At 43.3% G+C, this 21,828-nt stretch overlaps 1 protein-coding gene across 2 annotated transcripts; it reads left to right on the top strand.

The window, feature by feature from the left end:
• Positions 1-15,796: 15,796 nt before the first annotated feature.
• On the top strand, positions 15,797-20,308 carry LOC148100770 (uncharacterized). Of its 2 annotated transcripts, XM_087846973.1 has the most exons (11): positions 15,797-15,870; positions 16,809-16,906; positions 17,067-17,201; positions 17,434-17,582; positions 17,679-17,815; positions 17,912-18,005; positions 18,141-18,264; positions 18,383-18,600; positions 18,681-18,864; positions 19,102-19,224; positions 19,396-20,308. In XM_087846973.1, the coding sequence occupies exons 2-11, from the start codon at positions 16,813-16,815 to the stop codon at positions 19,731-19,733; spliced, it is 1,596 nt and encodes a 531-aa protein (XP_087703099.1). In that variant the 5' UTR covers positions 15,797-15,870; positions 16,809-16,812; the 3' UTR covers positions 19,734-20,308. The 2 variants fall into 2 exon arrangements, with proteins under 2 accessions (XP_087703099.1, XP_087703100.1); XM_087846974.1 differs by lacking the exons at positions 15,797-15,870; positions 17,067-17,201 and having other exon boundaries at positions 16,680-16,906.
• Positions 20,309-21,828: the final 1,520 nt, after the last annotated feature.

The raw sequence follows: 21,828 nt of genomic DNA, 5'->3' as shown, positions 1-21,828 counted from the left end.
ACTCAGCTGACTTTGCACTTTAATAAAGTAGATGCAAAAGTAAAAGAATGTAACAACCTTTATTACTGCTTTATTTGCCTTCACTTTTACCTTCAGTTACAACTTTATTGTGCCTACTGTCAATCAGCTCATCGGAAAATCAAGGTAGTGAACATCAGATTAGGGCTGTGCGATACGACCAAAATCTCACATCCCAATATAAAACATCTATCGTCCGATAACGATATAAATCACAAAAATGTAACATTTTCTGTAACTTCTGTGAATCTCGGGCAGCTCGACTTGCGTGAAGTGTTTCCAGCTGCGCGTCATGTAGCTGGAGTCGAGTGTTTTAACCGATGCATGAAACGATACATTTTTAGACATAAGTTGTAACGGCGCCGTTTTCTTTGTGAGTATTTATTACACGGCGTGCTGCGGGGAAAAGTCTGTTCTAACGTTTGAGTCTAAGGTTTATTTTTTAGCACCTGACGGCTCTTTTTTACTTCTCATCCGTAAATAATCTGAATACTCTTTCACATGATTCAGTTTATTTTGAAAAGTCTCAACAGGATATTGAGCTTTATTCTGAAAGGTTTATGTGGAAAAGGTGGAGCTGAAACACTACGAGAGAAAAAGAAACAAAAAATCAAATGAGCTGACACGTTGGCTGTGAGGGCTGCTGCTGCACTTTAAACAGGAGTAACAACAACTAGCAGCAAGCCCTCGCTCTCACAGCAGGCTGCTATTAGCACCACCTGTAGAGAAGTGGGGGGGCGTCCCAAAAAGAGTGAGGAGGTGACCGAGATAAATAGGAGGGACATAATTAGGAAGGGAGAGATTTGACCATGAGTCACTCCTAGTAGCTAAAGTGTAGCTTTTAAGTGTCACATGCTGCAGTGCAGTGCAACTAAGGACCGACACTAAAAGATCTTGGCCCTAAAAGTCTAAAAAATATGATGTCCAACCCCAGATTTCATATTTGATAAGGTTTGTAGTCAGGCCTTGATCAGGTGACCGTGAATCCTTCTTTAGTTACATTGCAATAGCCGTAGACTGCTGCCGGCTTCACATGTTCACTCACCCTCCCCTATACCTGTTCACTTAAGTTATTCAGCAGATCAAGATAAAATACAAGTTAAAGTACAGCCCTCAAAGAAGCGTGCAACAACTATGGTTAGCACAAAGACACAGGCTGCACAGGCAGTTAAAAATCACAGCTTGTCAGTTTTTGTGGCTCTTTAATAACATAGGACATATGTCATTGGAAAGATTAAAATCCATCCATCCATCCATCCATCTTCATCCGCTTTATCCGGGGCCGGGTCGCGGGGGCAGCAGCCTAAGCAAAGAGGCCCAGACCTCCCTCTCCCCAGCCACCTCCTCCAGCTCATCCGGGGGAACACCAAGGCATTCCCAGGCCAGCCGAGAGATATAATCTCTCCAGCGTGTCCTGGGTCTGCCCCGGGGCCTCCTCCCGGTGGGACATGCCTGGAACACCTCACCCAGGAGGCGCCCAGGAGGCATCCTTACCAGATGCCCAAACCACCTCAGCTGGCTCCTTTCGATGTGGAGCAGCAGCGGCTCTACTCTGAGCCCCTCCCGGATGGCCGAACTTCTCACCCTATCTCTAAGGGAGATGCCAGCCACCCTTCGGAGGAAGCTCATTTCCGCCGCTTGTATCCGCGATCTCGTCCTTTCGGTCACTACCCACAGCTCGTGGCCATAGGTGAGGGTAGGGACGTAGATCGACCGGTAAATTGAGAGCTTCGCTTTTACAGTCAGCTCCCTCTTCACCACGACGGACCGGTGCAGCGTCTGCATTACTGCAGCCGCAGCCCCAATCCGTCTGTCGATCTCCGGCTCCCTTCTCCCATCACTCGCGAACAAGACCCCGAGATACTTGAACTCCTCCACTTGGGGCAGGACCTCATCCCCGACCCGGAGTGGGCACTCCACCCTTTTCCGGCTGAGAACCATGGCCTCAGATTTGGAGGTGCTGATCCTCATTCCCGCTGCGTCACACTCGGCTGCGAACCGCTCCAGTGCGAGCTGGAGGCCCTCACCCGATGAAGCCAACAGAACCACATCATCCGCAAAGATCAGAGATGAGATCCTGAGGCCACCAAAGCGAAAGCCCTCCGCCACTTGGCTGCGCCTAGAAATCCTGTCCATAAAAATTATGAACAGAACCGGTGACAAAGGGCAGCCCTGGCGGAGCCCATCACCCACCGGGAACGAGTCCGACTTATTGCCGGCAATGCGAACCAAGCTCTTGCAACGGTTGTATAGGGATCGAATGGCCCGTAGCAATGGGCCAGACACCCCATACTCCCGCAACACCTCCCACAGGACACCCCGAGGGACACGGTCGAATGCCTTCTCCAAGTCCACAAAACACATGTAGACTGGTTGGGCAAACTCCCATGCACCCTCAAGTATCCTCGAGAGGATGAAGAGCTGGTCCAGTGTTCCACGACCAGGACGAAAACCGCATTGTTCCTCCTGCATCAGAGGTTCGACTAGCGGACGAACTCTCCTTTCAAGCACCCTGGCATAGACTTTCCCGGGGAGGCTGAGGAGTGTGATCCCCCTGTAGTTGGAACACACCCTCCGGTCCCCCTTCTTAAAGATGGGGACCACCACCCCGGTCTGCCAATCCACGGGTAGTGCCCCTGATCTCCACGCAACATTGCAGAGGCGTGTCAGCCAGGACAGCCCTACAACGTCCAGAGCCTTCAGGAACTCGGGGCGGACCTCATCAACACCAGGGGCTCTGCCACCAAGGAGTTGTTTAACTGCCTCAGTGACCTCGCCCCCAGAAATTGGCGGGTCATTCCCCTCATCCCCAGACTCTGCTTCCTCCTTGGAAGACGCGTCAGTGGGATTAAGGAGGTCCTCGAAGTATTCCTTCCACCGCCTGACAAAAGATTAAAAGCTCCTGAAAAACTGCATTTGTCTAACGAATAACCTGTTTGGTTTAAAAATGTGAAGTTTATGATTTCTGTATACTAATATAATTCAATTCAGTTTTAGTTATACAGCACCAAATCACAACAACAGGAGCCTCAAGGCGCTTTATATATATCAGATAAGTGTAAAGCAGCAAACGTAAAACGGCAGGTACAAAAATGACTATAAAGCAAATAAGGACAAAGACATGAGCAGATAAATGCAGTGACCCTCACTGAGATACACACAGCAGTCACATTCATGTAAAGCAGAGCTGGGAAAAGACACTTAATTGACTCTCCTCACAGAGAACAGGAGTGGCACTAATCTAAAAATAGATAAGGTTCAGTTAGCTAAATTATACATACCTGAAGCTCCATCTAGGTATCCCCTCCTCCTACGTCCTGCAGTGTGTATCTGAGCAGCAACACAAGCACACACTGAAGGTAAGTGTGACTGCACTCAAACATTAGACGTGAAAGAGGATAAACACCACTTTTCATGAAACAAACAGGAAAACGTGGCTTTCAAGAAAGAACTAATTTTATATTATATGGTAAAAAGTTCACACTATTTAACCTTGGAAAAGTTTTAGTGACGGGCAGCATTACTAGATAAACACATTCAACTCCAAAATCAAATCTATTTTTACAATTAATAATTTTCGGCCAGAAATTGCAGTCTTGAGAAATTAAAGAGTAAGGTACGCACACCCCACTTTGCAGTTATTTATCTGTAAAAATGTTTGGAATCATGTCTGATTTTCATTCCTCTTCTCACGTGTTCACCACTTTGTGTTGGTCTTTCACGTGGAAGTCCAATAAAACTGATTCATGATTGTGGCTGTAATGTGACGAAATGTGGGAAAGTTCAAGGGGGCCGAATACTTTTGCAACCCACTGTACATGTAATGTTTTGAGAGCTCACAAATGTTCCAAACAAAGTAAAAAAAATGGTCAGGACAGTACTGTATAATTTATAATATCAATCAATCAATTTTATTTATACAGCAAACAACAACTGTTGACCAAAGTCCTGTACAATAAAATAATCAGATAAAATTTAAAAGGAAAGTAAAATAAAAGATAAGAAAATAATAAGAATAAAATAATGACAGACTCATACAGAATTAAGACAAAGAGAAAAAATGGGTCTTTAAACGAGTTTTAAAAGAATCCAGTGTTGGAGAGGTCCTGATATGTAAAGGCAGTTTATTCCACAGTTTCAGAGCAGTCGCAGCAAAAGCCCAATCTCCTCTGTGTTTTAATCTAGACCTAGAAACATTTGGTCCGCAGACTTTAAAGATCTTGCCTGAGTGTACCAATTTAAAAAATCAGAAAGATATATAGGAGCTAGTTCATGCAATGTTTTACAAGCAAGTGTGAAGATCTTAAAATCAATTCAAAAATTTACTGGCAGCCAGTGTAGCGAGGCAAGTATAGGGGATATGTGCTCTCGCTTCCACTTGCCAGTCAGAAGCCTTGCCGCAGCATTTTGAACCAGCTGTAGTCGGCCAATAGATGACGAAGTAACACCAGAGAAGAGACTGTTGCAGAAGTTGAGGCGAGATGAAATAAAGGCATGGATTGCTTTCTCAAAGTCTCTGAAGCAGAGAAATGGCTTCCCCTTTTCAAGTAAGCGGAGGTGAAAGAAGCTGGTCTTGATGACATTATTTATCTGTTTATCGAATGTTAAATTACTATCAAAAATCACACCTAAATTCCTCCCAAACGGTTTTTTATAATTTTCTAAGGGGCCAAGGTCGTAATGGTCACTAGGGCCGAAGACAATGATCTCAGTTTTCTGTTCATTTAGATTGAGAAAATTTAAAGCCATCCATGCCTTAACGTCTTCCAGACAATCGAACAGTGTCTTCAGAGGGTTCACAGATTTGCGTTTCAGTGGGAGGTAGATCTGTGAACCATCTGCATAACAGTGAAAGGAGATACCATATTTTGTAAAAATAGAGCCCATAGGAAGCTTGTAAATTGAGAAGAGAACCGGGCCAAGAATAGATCCCTGAGGGACCCCACAAACGAGGGAGGTCCTTGGGGATAACGTGTCTCCCAAACCAACAGAGAAGGAACGATTAAATAGGTAAGATTTATACCATTGCAATGCAGTCCCTTTAATACCGGCATATTGTTGCAGCCGAGAGATAAGAATCCCATGATCCACCGTATCAAAAGCAGCACTGAGATCTAGTAATATTAAAATGGCAGAATCTCCCGAGTCTGTAAAAGCTAATTAGAAACTTTTAAAAGAGCAGTTTCAGTGCTATGATGCGTTTTAAAACCTGACTGGAATATTTCACCAATGCCGTGATTATCTAAAAAGGTCTGTAGCTGGAGGAGGACAACTTTCTCCAGAACTTTTGACAGAAAAAGCAATTTGGAGATTGGTCTATAATTTGATAGAACTGTTGGGTCCAGGTTCTGCTTTTTAAGGATCGGTTCCACCACTGCATGTTTAAAGTCAGGGGGAACAGGCCCAGACTGAAGACTGCTATTTACAATGGAAAGCAAACATATACCAACAGTGTCAAACACATCTTTCAGCAATCTAGGTGGAATGATATCCAATGATAATACAGAACTTAATTTGACAATTAGGACCACTGTTTATTGACCACAGTCTCTTGGGGTGCTGGGAGCATGCTTGCAGATATCTGCTTGCAGATATCTGTTGTATTAGTTGGGCTTGACTAAGTTAATAGTCAAGTAAGTGGCACTTCATCTATAACAATAACTAAACAGACAGATGATTTAACATTCGTGGGCACAGGTTCTTAAGTCCACATCTAAAGTGGCATGATTATTATGACTTAGAATATGACAGGTAACTTATGGTAGTATTGTTGTATCATGCAGCATTGAATTTTTCAGTTTTTAATGTTCTAGCTGTCCATGAGCGGGAGATGTTTTTGAGTGTGTGTATTTGTGTAAGCAGGCACGGTGACGCAGCTTGTTAAAGTCTGACTGTTACAGCCGGACTCGTTAGCCCAGTAGCCATGACTAACAAGAGCAACACAAACACTAGTGTGCTTTATTAGCTTGCTGAGCCATCAAGAATGCCAGCGTGCTCTGCCACATACATGAATTCCAAATTCGACCGGCAGTAGCTGCTTTCTCCCGACTATGTGCACTTTGTTAAACTAGTTTTTAGCTATAGCCACAAAGCTAATACCAACATTAGCTAGCACTGAAAAAGAAAACGGGAAAAACAACATGTAGATGTATTACAGATGACTTTTCACACAGCATGCACCACCATAATCCTGTGGAAACGTCCCCAATTAAAGCAAATGTATTTAATCCACTTACCCTCCCAGTACGCCTGCTGACGCCATGTCAGAGTGTGGCTGAACCTGTGTGGTCAGTTGTGCTCTCTTTAAATTATGTTGTTCGGTGTCTTACTTGGATGCGTCAGTGGTGGTCAAACATGATTACACTGATTTTAGTATTTAAATTTAGTTCCTTTAAATCAATGCAAGAAAAATGAGTAGTTTCCGTATTGTTTATTAGGTAAATGTACTTCAGTGGTACTTAAATAGAAATAAATAAAAGAAACATGAAAGGCTTGTGTAACATTAACTAAATTCGTCTGTACAAATTCAAAGACCTGCCAATTCCCATTTTTTCAGTACCTTGGTGACAGACCAGTTTCCTCACTGAAGAGTGGGGTCAGCGTGGGGTCAGCGTGGGATGTGAATGGATGGTTACCTGACACCTTTTAAATTCTCATTGGTTGGGTCAGTAGTGCATTCAAATAGGAGGACTGGCTTTCTTTAAAAGTCATCATAAACTTTAGTAATAAACCGTTTGAGCACTGACAGAAATGTGGACCTTACTGTAGCACAACACAGCTTCTCAACTGTGATGTACCTCGAGATAAAGGGATGACAGTCCCTCGTGAGATGACTCATCTCATAGTTCAGTGGAAACCTTTGGTTTTCATGCAGTTTGCTTCTATATAATGAGCAGCTTGCAGCACTTTGAGGAAGGAGGGGGATGTGTGGAGTGACCTACATGAAAACACCATAGAAGAGCTCAGAAAAATGGTCTGAATTAATTTGACTCAGTGAGTATAAAGGTAGTTGTCACACTCATCAGACTAAATATAATATTTTGAACAGATACCCCGGAGCTGTATCGTTTCTCAGAGTGGACAAACCACTCAAATGACCTTGATGCATGCTCAGTCATCCAGGCGTTCACCTGGACGTAGCGTTTTCCATCATGGTCCGGGTGAGTGCGGAAATATTCACCTCTGTTTGCTGTCTGCACGCCTGGGCGGAGTCGCCGCGCTCAGCATGTCTCTACACCTACGAGTAATCATGCTACCAGCATTTAAGACCAGCGCTCACCACTACTGCTCGCCAAGTGATCTGCTAACCCGAGCACTGTCACAGTCATAGCTCTGAGTGAAGTTTTTCATAGTAAGCCATAACTCTGTGTTTGCCGTCTACAGCCTTCAGCTGACTGCCGCTCCTCATCGTGGACGATATTCACCATCTTCTGTTCGTTAGTTTGCTCGCGCCGGGTCAGTTACTCGCAGCAGACATTCTCTCGGCTCGCCTGCCCTCTGACCACCATCTCCAGATTACAAACACTGCATTCTGGCTGCTCACCTGGACCCTCTGACCTGTGCCTCACAACGGCCCTCCGCCTGCATAACTGTGAGATCGAACAGATTTTGTTTTTTCCCCCAACCGGAGATCTGGGAATGACTTATTGAAACGCTTCTCTGTTTCTTGCAGCGTGCTAAGACTCCCGATGGTATTACCTGGTCCTCGTGCCCATCCTCCCTGCCTAACTCCTGAGTTTCCCAAATGTTCATGCTCATGTTAAATGTGTTTGATCACAGTGTCCCATTGGTATCATTGCTCTAATAGACCCAAGTTCTCAGTTTATAGTCCTTGTTTTCTTGTTATATTGTGAAACCCTCAGTATATAGCGGACACTCTTGTTTTCTTGACAATTCTGTGCTTAATTGTAATAAAGTCTTGTGAATCACACTGCTTCCAGGGGTGAGCCACCAGGGGTGAGCCAACTGGGGTGAGCCACCTGGGCTGAGCCACCAGGGGTGAGCCACCACATACCACCCCTGTACGAGCACCCAGCCCCAGACACAGAGAACCACCAACGCACCAGTGGGTGGGGGCATCAGCCACTGGATGGGACTATGGTGAGAGGAAATAGGCATGTTTCTTCTTCTTCTGAAAGAAACTACTCTTATGTCATGAGGTGTTGCTTCTGATGGAGCACAACCTCAGAGGGGAGTGTCACAAATAGTTTATGTCTGGGTGCAGAGGTGGGTAGTAACGAGTTACGTTTACTCCGTTACATTTACTTGAGTAAGTTTTTGAAAAAAATGTACTTTTAAAGTACCGTTTTTGCACAATACTTTTTACTTTTACTTGAGTACATTTGTGAAGAAGAAACGGTACTTTTACTCCGCGACATTTGGCAACATTCGACTCGTTACTTTAAAAAAAAATAAATTAATTTCACACATTGGATAATACTACTAATAATGGATCATGCTGCCACTGGAGCTACCGGTAACTCTTTCACCAGTCAGACGTAGCCATGTGGTCACATGACCAGATATAAAATGGCGGGCCGAGCAGCCCGAGCCTTTTGAGGGAAACAAAGAGCTTTGGCTTGTGGGAAGACGAGCAACAGAATTTAAACTGGATCAGTTAAACATTAGTCAAAGAGCACCGTTACCAGCATACCTCCTTCCTGATGCCACACTTGACATTGTCGGACAAGAAGAATAAGGATGAGGCATTTGTTTTAAACTCTCATACAGTACAGGCTTACATTGACCAATATTATAATCATGTTCAAATATATACAGACGCCTCAAAGAACACAGCTGGTCAAACTGGTGTAGCAGTAGTGGTCCCGGAGTTTACGGTGGAAACAGGGAAAAGGATTACTAATGGACTTTCCGTGTACACTGAAGAAATGCTCGCAATACTATTAGCTGTTCAGTGGGTAGAAGACACGAGGCCATTACATGCAGTCATTTGTTCAGATTCAGTTCATCATTGGTCAGTCTACAGCACAGTCATTCAGAGGGTAGAGCAGATGTTTCAGCAGAAGTTCAGAAATACACATGATGGGACTTACAGTTGTTTTTTTATGGATTCTGGTGCACTATGGAGAAAGGCAAGTTTATTTATAGAGCACAATTCAACAGCAAGGTGATTCAAAGTGCTTTACAGAGACATATAAAATCAGTAGTTAAAATGTAGGTTTTGAAATTTAAGCTTAAAAGTACAACAGTGCAGATTTGGTGTTTTATTCAAATGCAGCTGAGAACAGGTGAGTCTTCAACCTGGATTTAAATAAACTGAGTGTTTCAGCTGATCTGAGGCTTTCTGGGAGTTTGTTCCAGATATAAGGAGCATAAAAGCTGAATGCAGCTTCTCCGTGTCTGGTTCTGACTCTGGGAACTGATAAAAGACCGGATCCAGATGACCTGAGGGATCTGGAAGGTTCATCCTGGGTCAGGAGGTCACTGATGTATTTTGGTCCTAAACCATTCAGAGCTTTATAGACCAGCATCAGAACTTTAAAGTCTATCCTCTGACGGACAGGCAGCCAGTGTAAAGACCTCAGAGCTGGACTGATGTGGTCCACTTGTTTGGTCTTAGTGAGGACTCGAGCAGCAGAGCTCTGAATGAGCTGTAGTTGTCTGACTGATTTTTTAGGTAGACCTGTAAAGATGCTGTTACAGTAATCAAGCCTACTTAAAATGAATGCATGGACTAGTTTTTTCAGGTCCTGTTGAGACATCAGATCTTTTATCCTTGAAATATTCTTGAGGTGATAGTAAGCAGATTTTGTTATTGTCTTAATGTGTTTTTCTAAGTTTAGGTCTGCATCCATCACTACACCCACATTTCTCGCCTGGTTTGTGGTTTTTAGGTGTATAGACTGAAGTTCTCTGGTGACCGTTTTTCTTTGGCGCCAAAGACTATTACCTCAGTATGTTTTTGTTTAGCTGGAGAAAATTGTGGCACAACCAGTCATTAATTTCCTCAATGCATTTACCAAGAGCCTGTACAGGGCCTCGGTCTCCTGGTGACATTGTGATATATGTTTGTGTGTCATCTGCATAGCTGTGATAGTTTATTTTGTTGTTCTTTATCATCTGTGCCAGTGGGAGCCTGTAGATGTTAAACAGAAGGGGTCCCAAGATGGAACCTTGGGGAACTCCACATGTGATACTTGTCTAGCACTGCTAAGCCTTGCACACGTTCTTGTTTTGAACTTAATCTGGAATTTTGTTTTTCAGCGGAAACACCTGTAATGTAGGCATGACTTTGTTTCTCTTCCCTTCCTGTCATCTTCGGGTCAAATCTATGCAATTCACAACTTAAAGCACTCATAAATATTGTGTTTTACATCTGATTGCCTAATGATATCCTCCACACACACACTGCACTTGAACATATAAAAGTGATGATCACCTCCTTCATTGAATTTTGAGTGTTTTAATCAACATTGTTACACCTGTGGTGTTCCCAGACAAAAATGACTGCCATAGGAAATGAACTGGAATCCACTCACTGAACTGAATTTGGGGGTGAAAAATGTTGTTTGTGCTAGTTTAACCCTCCGGTTGCGTTCATCCCCCACCCAGTACTTTAGTGTTCCCAGTCAAAGCTGACTGGTCTATTTTAACAGCTCTTAAATTAGCATAACAGTTTTCACCACCAAATTCAGTTCAGTGGGTGCATCATTGGGTCGTTCAGTGGGTCGTTCAGTCAATGGGTGGGTGGTGGTGGGGTTGAACATGACAGGAGGGTTAAAAATATGGGAATGATTTTTTTTTTTCTAATTAAATTTGCTAAACCCCTAACAGAGGGTTCACTCCAACAAAATGAGGATGTATACAGAATTAATGGACAGCCACAGAAAATGAAAGTCGTCCTCTTCTTCCGAGCCACCTTTGAAGAATGCAAAACTTACAGACTCTTTCACTGGCTCTGGGCAGATAACACAAGCAACGTTTGACAAGCTTCTGCTTACGTTTGTATGTGAGGCCAACCAACTATTTTCTATAGTTGAGACATCCTCCTTCAAGACTATGATGGAAACCTTGCAATCTCAGAGTACAGTAATGACAAGGAAAACATGTCATTACTGACACTGCGAAGAACATGAAAAGCATAATCATCAAAAAACTGAGCACTGTGAACTATGTTGCTACCACAACAGACTGCTGGTCTGCCAGACAGCATGGCTACTTAGGAGTGACTTGTCACTGGATAGATGACATCTCTTTAGAAAGGCATTGTGCTGCACTGGCTTGTAGACCTCTTAAAGGTTCACACACATCTGATGTTCTTGCTGCAGCATTAGAAGAAACCCATTTCTTCCGACAACAGACAGTGGTTCAAACTTCTTGAAGGCCTTTCGATTATATGGTGAGGACAAAGGGGAAGAAACAGCCAGTTGGCAGGAGGATGGTGGATCTATCCTTGATGATGCAGAAGAAGACTGGGAGTTAGAGGTGGAGTATCAAGATGTGTTTGCTGGTTTGGATGACAACACAGGTCTGGAGTACCAGCTTCCAAGGCACCAAAAGTGTGCATGCCATCTACTCAATCTTACAACAACAGTTGATGCCACTGCTGCAGAAGCTACCAATGATACATACAAGAGACTGTCTCGGTCTGCTTTTGCAAAATGTCATACTCTGTGGAATAAAACCTGCAGGTCCATCATGGATTATGACACAGTGGAACATGAGTGCAAGTTGCAGTTTCTTCGACCCAATCAGACTGGTTGGAGCTCCCTGTTCCTTGCTGTGGAAAGACTTGTGCGCGTTCATAAAGAGCAGAGAGAAAGCAATCTACAGTGTTTGCATGGCATTAAAGATAAAGATGTAAGTTGATGGAACTTGTTTTTAAATATTAAATTGAAACTAATGTGTGTAACCACCGTTTTTTAAGTGACTGAGTAAATATTGCTTATTATTTACTTATAGTTTTACTGTCTCATTTTGCAATTATTTGCACATTTTACAGACAATTCACAGTTATTACATTGCTGTAGAAATGGCTATGACTTGTTTCTGTTTTTACACCTTTTTTAGGTTCAATCCTGCTGAAATGGGATTTTTGGTTGAGTTACACTGCTGTGATGAAGCCCGTTGCCATGGCCATTATTATCCTCCAAGGGGAATCATCTGTGCACATGGGCTTCTTGCTGCCAACGCTTTACCAGTTGCTGAAGAAGCTGAGGGGGCTGGAGTCATCTTGCAAAATGTGTAGACCTCTTGTTGATGCGCTGCAGGATGGGATCCTGCAGGAAGACCCTGAGCTGATTGCAGCTGCAATACTTCTACCAAGATTTAGAACATCATGGACGACAGAGGAGAGCCTCTTAAAAGCTGTTAAATATGCATGTTATCCATTAAACTGTGAGCCACTAGATTTTGACTTACAATGACTTCTCTTGTTACTGTGATTTGGGTTTTTAGTGTTAGTTAGGGAAAAAAACATCTCCGGTGTGATAAAAATTTAATGCCAAGCATCAGCAGCTCGGCAGTCGTTACAGACCTAACCATACATCTTTCCACAGGTCTGACCTTCATCAGACATCACCTAGACACAGAGTTGGGGGAGGTCAGCACAAACAGCAGCCTAACTGATGAAGATGACTTCTTGGGATCCATGGGGTCAGGAAATCCAGAATCAGGGAGCTGGAGAGGTACCGGTCATGTCCATTCACTGGAGGTGTGGATCTATTGCGTAGCTTTCCTCACATCAAGAAGCTGTCAGTCAAAGTCAGCTTTTTTCAATATTCCTGCTGTCCGCCTTGGGGAATAAACTTCCTGATTATACCTGTTTCCTTGTCCTGTGTTTCTGATTTACTTCATCCCTCCTTGTATTTAAAGGATCCAGCCCTAGTCTGAGATTCTGGCACATCAGCTTTAGTGTCTACATAGATATGTTGAAGTTGCCTTGTAATAATGTTTTCTCTGAGGCTGCTGTAAATGTGAATGTATTTACTGTGGGTATTGCTTAAAAAAGCTTTGTTGTGAAAAACTGAAATCTGGAAGTTAGAATTGTTGTGCCTTATTTTGTTAATGGTTTTACATAATTTCTATTAGAAAACACTGAATTTTGTACATTTATGTATTTTTGTTTGTCTGAGCATTTATTTAAACAAACTAAACACATAAATTCGACATTACAACTAGTTACTCAGTACTTGAGTAGCCTTTTCGCCAACTACTTTTTTACTCTTACTTGAGTAAGTTTTTGGATGGCTGCTTTTCACTGTTACTTGAGTAATAGTATTTTAAAGTACTGCTACTCTTACTTGAGTACAATTTTTGGATACTTGATCCACCTCTGTCTGGGTGTAAGTGGTTGGCAGAAACCTTCATTACATCTCAGTGTCCTGGAGGTGTGCAGATTGCAGCCCTTCTAAGTGCAGCAGACAAACCAGAGCAGTCTGCCATAGCAGAGGCAGCAGCGTACTAGATGGTGATGGAGGAAGTGAGGAGGAGTAAAACTGCACCATCACTGACTTGGGTTCAGATCTTGTACTTTTCTCGTGGTCTCCCCTCATACATAGAAAGGTCTATTTTTGTAATTTTGCCTCTGTACATCTTCACATTAAATTAAATTAAATTAAATTAATTTATTTATTTCACACTTGGTCAACAGTTTCCACAGTTAGTTCTTTCAAACTAACCAACTACACTTTCTGTCAGTAAAGCACTGCAACCACGTGTGAAAAGGAGCAGGAAGAAGAAAATATTCTTATTAAACCCCGTCCCCTATCTACAATCCAACTTATATTGCAAATGGGCACCAAAAGTCAAGGAACAAACTAACATTAACACTTATTTCCAGTCCTAATTCAAACCAAACAACAATTTACAATCAGAATGGTTGGTTGGTTTTCCTTACCAAGATGGCGCCGAGTATTGCAGCCTCGTCGCGAGCTCCCCCAAGCAACAGCTGTTTTTTGTGTTTAATTTTACTTTTCCTTTATTTTTTCACGAGTAGCACATGTCTCTTTGTGTACAACTGACAAACCTTACTGGACATAAGAGATGGACTTTCTCATCACTTTCCGAAGTTCAAGTTTTGCAACACGGAGCCTCCGTTTGCAGACCCCCCCATTCATCTCACCTGAGACGCCTTTGTTCTGGGCCCCTGGAGGCCGCCGACGCAGAGGGAGAAGATCTGGCGTTCTGGTTCGACTGAGACGGCGCACTAACAGACCACCGTTACCCAATTTATTACTGGCTAATGTGCAGTCTCTGGAGAACAAGCTGTGCGAGCTTCGGGCACGGATCTCATTCCAGCGAGAGATGCGGGACTGCTGCGTGATCTGCCTCACAGAAACCTGGCTATCGGACAAGGTACCGGACTCCGCAATACATCTACGGGGTTCTCTGTGCACCGCGCGGTCACAGGAGCTTACTGGGAAAAGCAGAGGCGGTGGTGTGTGTTTCATGATCAGCAACAGCTGGTGTGATTATGCGAACGTGCACCCGGTAAAATCCTTCTCCTCACTGGACCTGGAGTACCTGATTAAGTGCCGGCCATTCTGGCTACCGAGGGAATTCACAGCAGTGATTATTACGGCTGTTTACATTCCCCCACAAGCCGACACTGACCGAGCACTCAGGGAACGGTGCAGCGCGATCAGCAGTGAGGAAACCGCACACCCAGAGGCGGCGTTTATCACGACCGGGGACTTTAACAAAGGAAACCTGAAGAAAGTTTCACCAAAACTCCACCAACACATCCATTTCAACACTCGTGGAGACCAGCTACTCGACCACTGCTACACCTCTTTCCGGGATGCGTACAAAGCCCTCCCCTGCGCCTCGTTCGGCCAATCAGATCACCGCTCCATCCTGCTCCTGCCCGCCTACAGGCAGAAGCTGAAACAGGAAGCTCCAACCCTGAGGGCGGTGCACCGTTGGTCGGACCAATCAGAGTCTACGCTGTGGGACTGTTTTGATCACGAGGACTGGCAAATGTTTCACGTGGCTGCTAATGACATCGATGAGTACACAGACTCAGTCTGCGGATTTATCAGAAAATGCGTCCCATCCAGAACAGTTAAATCCTTCCCAAATCAAAAACCCTGGATTAACAGAGATGTTTGCACGGCACTGGTGGCACAGAGCACCGCTTTTGCCTCCGCGAACACATCGGACTACAAACACGCACATTACCAACTCCGGAAGACGATCAAAGCAGCCAAACGTGAGCACAGGGACAGGGTGGAGCAACAGTTTGACAACCCTCGGAGGATGAGGGACTAAACACAATCCAGAGATTGTGTTTAGTCCCTTTAGAGGGAAAACCAGCACACCACAGACCACGGCCTCTCTGTGTGATCTAAACGTATTCTACGCTAGATTCGACACAGCGAACACCACGAGACCGGACAGTGTGCGCACCGCGGATGACGTCAGTGCGCACACTGTGTCTGAGGAGGATGTGCAGAAGTGCTTCAGGAAGGTGAACGGACGCAAAGCTACTGGTCCGGACGGGATTCCCGGGCGCGTCCTCAAGTCATGCGCGGCTCAGCTGGCTGGAGTGTTTACAACCTTTCCCTCTCTCTGTCTGTACACAGCAAAAACTGGAGTGTTAAAATTTCAGGGTTAAACATGTTAGAGTTGATTTCCACTCTCAAAGTGTCATTTTAACACATTCTGATTCAAATAGTGTTCAGTGTTGGAGTTATTAAACAGTGTTATTCAAGTCCAGGCAAATGAACTCTGAAGAGAGTTATTTATCTTGGTAGGCCCCTGGGCTTCTGCCCAGGTAAACCCGTGGATCAATTAATAGTTTGCTCTGCCGGCCGATTTTCCATGTGCTTCTGCTGGTTACACCGTGGTGGATGCCTGCCGTGTTGCTGCTTGGAGTATTTTACACAAACGGTAAGTAATTCAAACTTATATAAAGTTCACGGTATTCTATCGGTGCAGTGAGGTTTTCTTGATGTTTCTTGGTGTTCGGTTGCTGAAAACGAGCTTTAATAGAGGAGGAGATGTGTCGAAAATTCTATTTAGCCTCCAATGCTAATGTTAATGTTGCAGTCTTTTTACTTGTGAGTGACGGTAGACACTGCACGTGGAAGCGCTGCGCCACGTTCAGCTTTTCCCCTGTTCACACAGACACGTCTTTCTCCACGCCAGTTCATGAGCGTTTTTGCTCCTCTGTTTATTCAGAGCAATTTTTTCACAATTGATAAGTAAATAACATCCCAAAATAATTGAAGAGAGCTTGTTTTAGTCACTCCTGCTTTTACTTTGACATCGTTCATCGTTGACTTGTCTCTAATCTGTCTCTCTCTCTGTCTCACTCTCTTCTCCCTTTGAGACACCCGCCCCAAACATAGTCAGTTAGGCTGTCCCCTCCTTTGCGATGTGTTTATTTTCATCTCTATTGTCTCTTTTCATACACGAATCTGATCGCATTTGTCAATCGCAGTATTTTATTTTGGAGAATAGCTTTTATCTTCAAAATTGCCTGGATTGTCTTGTGTGTCTTGGTGTAACTTCCTGCGTAACATGCGTGGCCCACGCAAAAAATAGACCAGATACCGAAACAATCGCTTCGTAGCACTCCGTGTCTGGTGTAAACTACACCATAGATTAACGTGTATTTTGTATTGTGTTGTGTATCAAATGGACTGCTGCATGGACAGACGCAGGTTTATTTGATAACATTAAATGTTATTGCAGTGAAATTCAAACGCATGGTCAGTATTAATCACCATGTACGGTATATGTCAGTGTTTTAATCATTTTTGCTTGAATTGCTCTAAATGTCAAATACTTACTAGTATGCCATTTTTGTTATTATTTTGTCTCAGTAAAATGCTGGTCCAGGTTCGATACTGCCAACAGCAGAAGTATGTGAAGTTGGAAGAGGTTGATGGGCGGTTTGAGTTTATGCAGTTTCATGAAAAAGGTTTGTTTATATCTTACCTAATTTTAGTTGGGGGGACAGAATTTTTTGTAGGGCGTTTCGCCAAGTCTCTTGAATCATACAGTGGTGTATCACTTTAGTGAATGTGAGGCAAGAACAGTTTACTTAAAAGGTGCACTCAGATATATCTTATCTTTTCCAGTCATCGAGAGATTTTGCCTGCCACCTGATGCAAAAGTAGTGTACAAAGATGCAACAGGGACAGAAGTTGATGAAGTGATTTTCAGTGACCTTATCAGCCAAGGCACTGTGGTCCTAACAGTTTTCTCAAGTGATGGTGAGAAATTTAAAGGGGCAAGCTCAACACCAGACATGGGGAAGGGCTGTGTGGCTGCTGGTTGTTCCAAATAATCAGGAGCACACAATTTGACCAATCAGCTGTTTGAACATTGAGATCAGTTAATTTAAAGGAGTCAGGTCTGCAGTGTGATGTTGCTTTGTTAGTTAAAAATCTGCAGCCAGATTTTTTTTCTACACCTTACAGAATAATGTTGTTTTTTTCCTTTTAGAATTTTCTGATTGCTCCTTGTCTTCTGCATCTGATTGTTCTGACTCAAGCTTCAGCTCAAATGCAAGTACATCAACTATACTTCTAGATGAGGGTCCCAGGAAGAAAACAAGAGTTGAGGGTACTGTTGATGCAGCATCTGCTAAAAAGGTTGTGACAAAACTCAGTTCTCATAGTTTTTTCTACTTCATTATTCTTAATATGTAGAAAAGCTATTCCTCACTTTTTGCATCTTTTTTTCTCCAGTTAATTGAAGGTGTACTTGGAACCAATTCAGGTGGTGAAGAGGTTCTCCAGGAATATCACACAACACAAACTCTAACAGATGCTACCAGAAGAAAAATGGTCAATATAATAGTGGCTCACATGATTGATTGCCATGGGTATGTGTGTTCTATTTGTGCATTTTATTTATTTATTTAAATACAAGTTACTATTTTGCCATTACTTAAGCATGCTAATTTAAAATCGTTTTTCAGGCACCTCCCCACCAAAGCTGTTAGAGAACAGTACGCGCTAGGGGTAGTGACATTGTTCCCATCCCTGAAAGACCCATACTCCAAGAAAGGCTATGTATAGTCACTATTATTGCACTTTGTTTACATAATTTTCATGCTGTGCATCATTGGGATTTGTGTGCGTTGACATTTAAGTTCTGAAAATTTTCAGATTGACAACACATTATTTTTGAATGTATTTACATTTTAGGAACACTTCTATGATGCTGCAAGCAGCACTGGATACATTTCTTGGCGTTTGAAAACGATACAGAGAAAGACTAGAAGAGGATCTGCACCACCAAGTAGCTCCACTGGCTTTGCTCAAGAAGGAGGTAAGAAATTAAGTGTCCACAAACTAGATAATGTTCTCATTTACATTATATACTATTTTGTTTTCATTTACCTATCTGCTCAGCACCTATGCTTTTATGTTTGTGTGTTTTTCTTCAGGGGGCCCAAATTACCAAAGGCCCATTAATGTCGACATGCAGCTTGATGGAGATGCTTGCCAGGAGGCCATCTCTTTGCTGAACCATACATCCGACACTTCCTTGATTTTCCAGAAGATGAGAGAGACTTTTCAGCATCGTCAGAAGCTCATCAATGATCCTGACAAAAGTCTTGATATCCTGTCTATCTTCCCAAGATTCTTGGATACAAAAGGATTGGTGAGAATATTCAGTGGAATTTTTAATATCACTTTAAATTTCAAGATGAATGTGGCAGTAGTAGATTTTCTTTCTTAAAGGTGAATCAAGACTTCACTCTCCTGTTTGATGATGAGATATCTACCAGGCTGCTCCAGAAATGGGATCCAATCTTTAGGTATCAAATCATCAAAGAGGCCAAGCAGCTCACCTCAACAGTAGAGTTGCGTCAATTGGTGCAGTCAGCAGAGAGTCCACCAGGAAGTGATCTTGATGAGGCAGCAAGTGAGTTTGTTAAATATGATTTGCTATAAGCAGTTAAAGTTCAATAGCATCAGGATTCTATTAATAAATACCAATTCATTCACCTGTTAGCTTTGCTTCATCAGTTTTCTTTAGCTGTTAGTTTAATGTTTATGACAGCACATTTCAACTTTCTTAGGAAGTGCTTTTCTAGTTCTCCTTAAAAATTGCATTTGAAAGATTTGCTGTCAATTGATTCTTGTGACTCTTTGGCCGCAGCCTTTGACCAAGACATGGCCTCCCTGTTGTTACTGCTACATCTCCTTCCGCCACCTCCAGGAGGACCAAAGTATCAAAAAATCAGCGCCTCTGATGCTGTTGAGAGACTTGTAGTCTTTCATAAGATAATTTAATACTTATAGTTTTTATCATAAGTTGTCATGTCACTGGTTAAGAGGTGAATGAAACAAATTACAGTTGAGCTTACAAAGGAGGTTTACATACTCATTTCTGTGATGCTATTATCTCTGACTTGCTCCTGTGTCTAATGCTCAGTATCTTTGTCTCAACTCCAGTCTTGCTGCAGTTTGGAAGAGCATCTCCAGAATCAGCAGAGTCAGCAGCCATACCTCCTGGCTGTTGGGCGCCAGAAGAGGAAGGTCGACAGCTTCTATGTTGCCATAGACAAGCGTCTCATCCCCTGCCAGGCCAGCCGCTCCCTTGGGGCATTTGATGAGCTTTTTAAAGCTCATTTTGCGTTCAATGTGTCTTATGATGCTGCACTTGTGAATTTCTACACATTTCTGCAGACAACAGTATACAATATTGATATGGGGAAAATGAAGGAGTCCCCAAGAGTTCGTGACCTGAGAGCCAAAATCCTTAACCAGGAAATTCTTCTCACAACCTAAGTAAAAATCATTAAAATGCTGACATGTTTTTTGTGTAAGAGAGCTTATCCCAGCAGGCAGCAGCTGATTTCACATTTAAGAGGTGAACATGGTTATTATCCTGGACCTAAGTTTAAGTTATTTTGTTGGCAGCCAGGCTGCAGGCTTCAGTTCCAAACTTATGCAGGCTTTAGGAAGCACCTCAGTAGTTTTCACAGCAATGTTGACCAAAATGATCGAACTTCAGCCATTGCTTGTTTTTCTAATGACACAGTTTCACCTGCTTTGGAGGACCAGTTTAATTCCTCAAATCTTCCTCACAGTTCTCCCAGTGTTCTTCCAGAGTCTAGTTCTTCCAGTGTTCCAGTGAGCATTGATTCAGTACTTATAAGGGATTCATCCAAAGAAATGTGTGCATCCATTGTGGCCAAACTGCAGGGTAGTGCAGACCATTTGATATTGGTCTGCACATTTGATATTCAAAACTCATACAGTGCTGCAGATGAAAGTTTGTACATTATATCTTCATTTATTATGTTTTGATTCACTTTCTGGGAAAAAGAAGCATGATAATAAATGTTTTTGGACAATGTACAGTTTTCTTGAAATTATTCTCATAATTGTAATTGTTGTCGTTAAAAAGTTATGTTAATCTATTACATAAATAGTTCTTTTAGGGATTAAAACTACCTTAATAAAAGAGTAAAGAGTTAAAGTAGTGTTATTTTTCAATCTGTGTAGTGTTAATTTAACCCAGTTTGGTGAGTTAAAATTAACTCAGACATGGTGTTAATAATAATTTGCTCAGTGTTAATTTAACCCAGTTTTAAGAGTTAAAGAAGGAACTCTGACAAAGTGTTAAATAATTAACTATTTTGAAAATGTTAATTCAACTCTGTAGAGTGTGGAGCTATATAAACCCTGAAAAAATGTTAAAATCAACTCTGTGGGAGTTGATTCAACACCACAGTTTTTGCTGTGTAGTCCCAGCCTGCTTCAAAATGGCCACCATCGTCCCTGCATCCAAATCCTCCACCATCTCATCACTGAACGACTGGCGACCTGTAGCCCTGACCCCCATCGTGAGAAAATGCTTCGAGAGGCTTGTCAGGGACTTCATCTGCTCTGCACTACCCGACTCACTGGACCCTCTACAGTTCGCATACCGCCACAACAGGTCCACCGATGACGCCATAGCCCTGACACTACACACTGCCCTGTCACACCTGGAGAAGAGACACGTATGTGAGAATGCTGTTTGTAGACTACAGCTCAGCATTCAACACCATCGTTCCCTCGAAGCTGGACAGGAAACTGCAGGATCTAGGACTGAGCAGCTCCCTCTACAGCTGGATCCTTAACTTCCTGTCTGACAGACGCCAAGTGGTCAGACTGGGCAGCATCACCTCATCCCCCATCACACTGAACACTGGTGCTCCACAGGGGTGTGTACTGAGCCCTCTCCTGTACTCACTCTACACCTACGACGGCCACTAACAACTCCAACATCATTGTGAAGTTTGTAGACGACACTACAGTGGTGGGTCTTATCACCAAAGGTGGTGAGACGGCCTACAGGGAGGAGGTCAGCGCCCTGACCCACTGGTGTCAAGACAACCATCTCACCCTCAACGTCACAAAGGAGTTGATAGTGGACTTCCGGAGGTGCAGAGATGCTGTGGAGAGTGAGCAGCTTCCGGTTCCTTGGTGTACATCTGGCTGAGGATCTTACGTGGTCAGTACACATAAACAAAACAGTGAAGAAGGTGCAGCAGCGCCTCTTCTTTCTCAGGAGACTGAAAAGATTTGGCATGAGCCCCCGCATCCTCAGGACCTTCTATCGCTGTGCCAATGAGAGCATCCTCACTGGATGCATCACCACCTGGTACGGCAACAGCACCGCTTACAACCGCAAAGCTCTGCAGAGAGTAGTGCGGTGGGTCAAAAGGATAACTGGAGGTGAGCTTCCCTCCCTCCAGGACATCTACAGGAAGCGGTGCCTGAGGAAAGCGGATCATCAAGGACTCCAGTCCCCCCAGCCAGAAACTGTTCAGACTACTTCCATCAGGAAGGAGGTTCTGCAGCATCCGGTCCTGTACCAGCAGACTGAGAGAAG

This window comes from Neolamprologus brichardi, chromosome 10, assembly GCF_056152115.1.
Source record: "Neolamprologus brichardi isolate AB-2024 chromosome 10, ASM5615211v1, whole genome shotgun sequence".
Lineage (NCBI taxonomy): Eukaryota > Metazoa > Chordata > Actinopteri > Cichliformes > Cichlidae > Neolamprologus > Neolamprologus brichardi.
The sequence above is the reverse complement of the archived record's forward strand: the minus strand, read 5'-3'. Positions and strand labels throughout refer to the sequence as shown.

Bases quoted from the DNA above. Each gene is read 5' to 3' on its own strand.
- LOC148100770 (XM_087846973.1), top strand. From the start codon at position 16,813: ATGCTGGTCCAGGTTCGATACTGCCAACAGCAGAAGTATGTGAAGTTG. The intron at 17,816-17,911 runs GTATGTGTGTTC...ATCGTTTTTCAG, and splicing joins CACATGATTGATTGCCATGG to GCACCTCCCCACCAAAGCTG. The intron at 18,865-19,101 runs GTGAGTTTGTTA...CTTTGGCCGCAG, and splicing joins TGATCTTGATGAGGCAGCAA to CCTTTGACCAAGACATGGCC.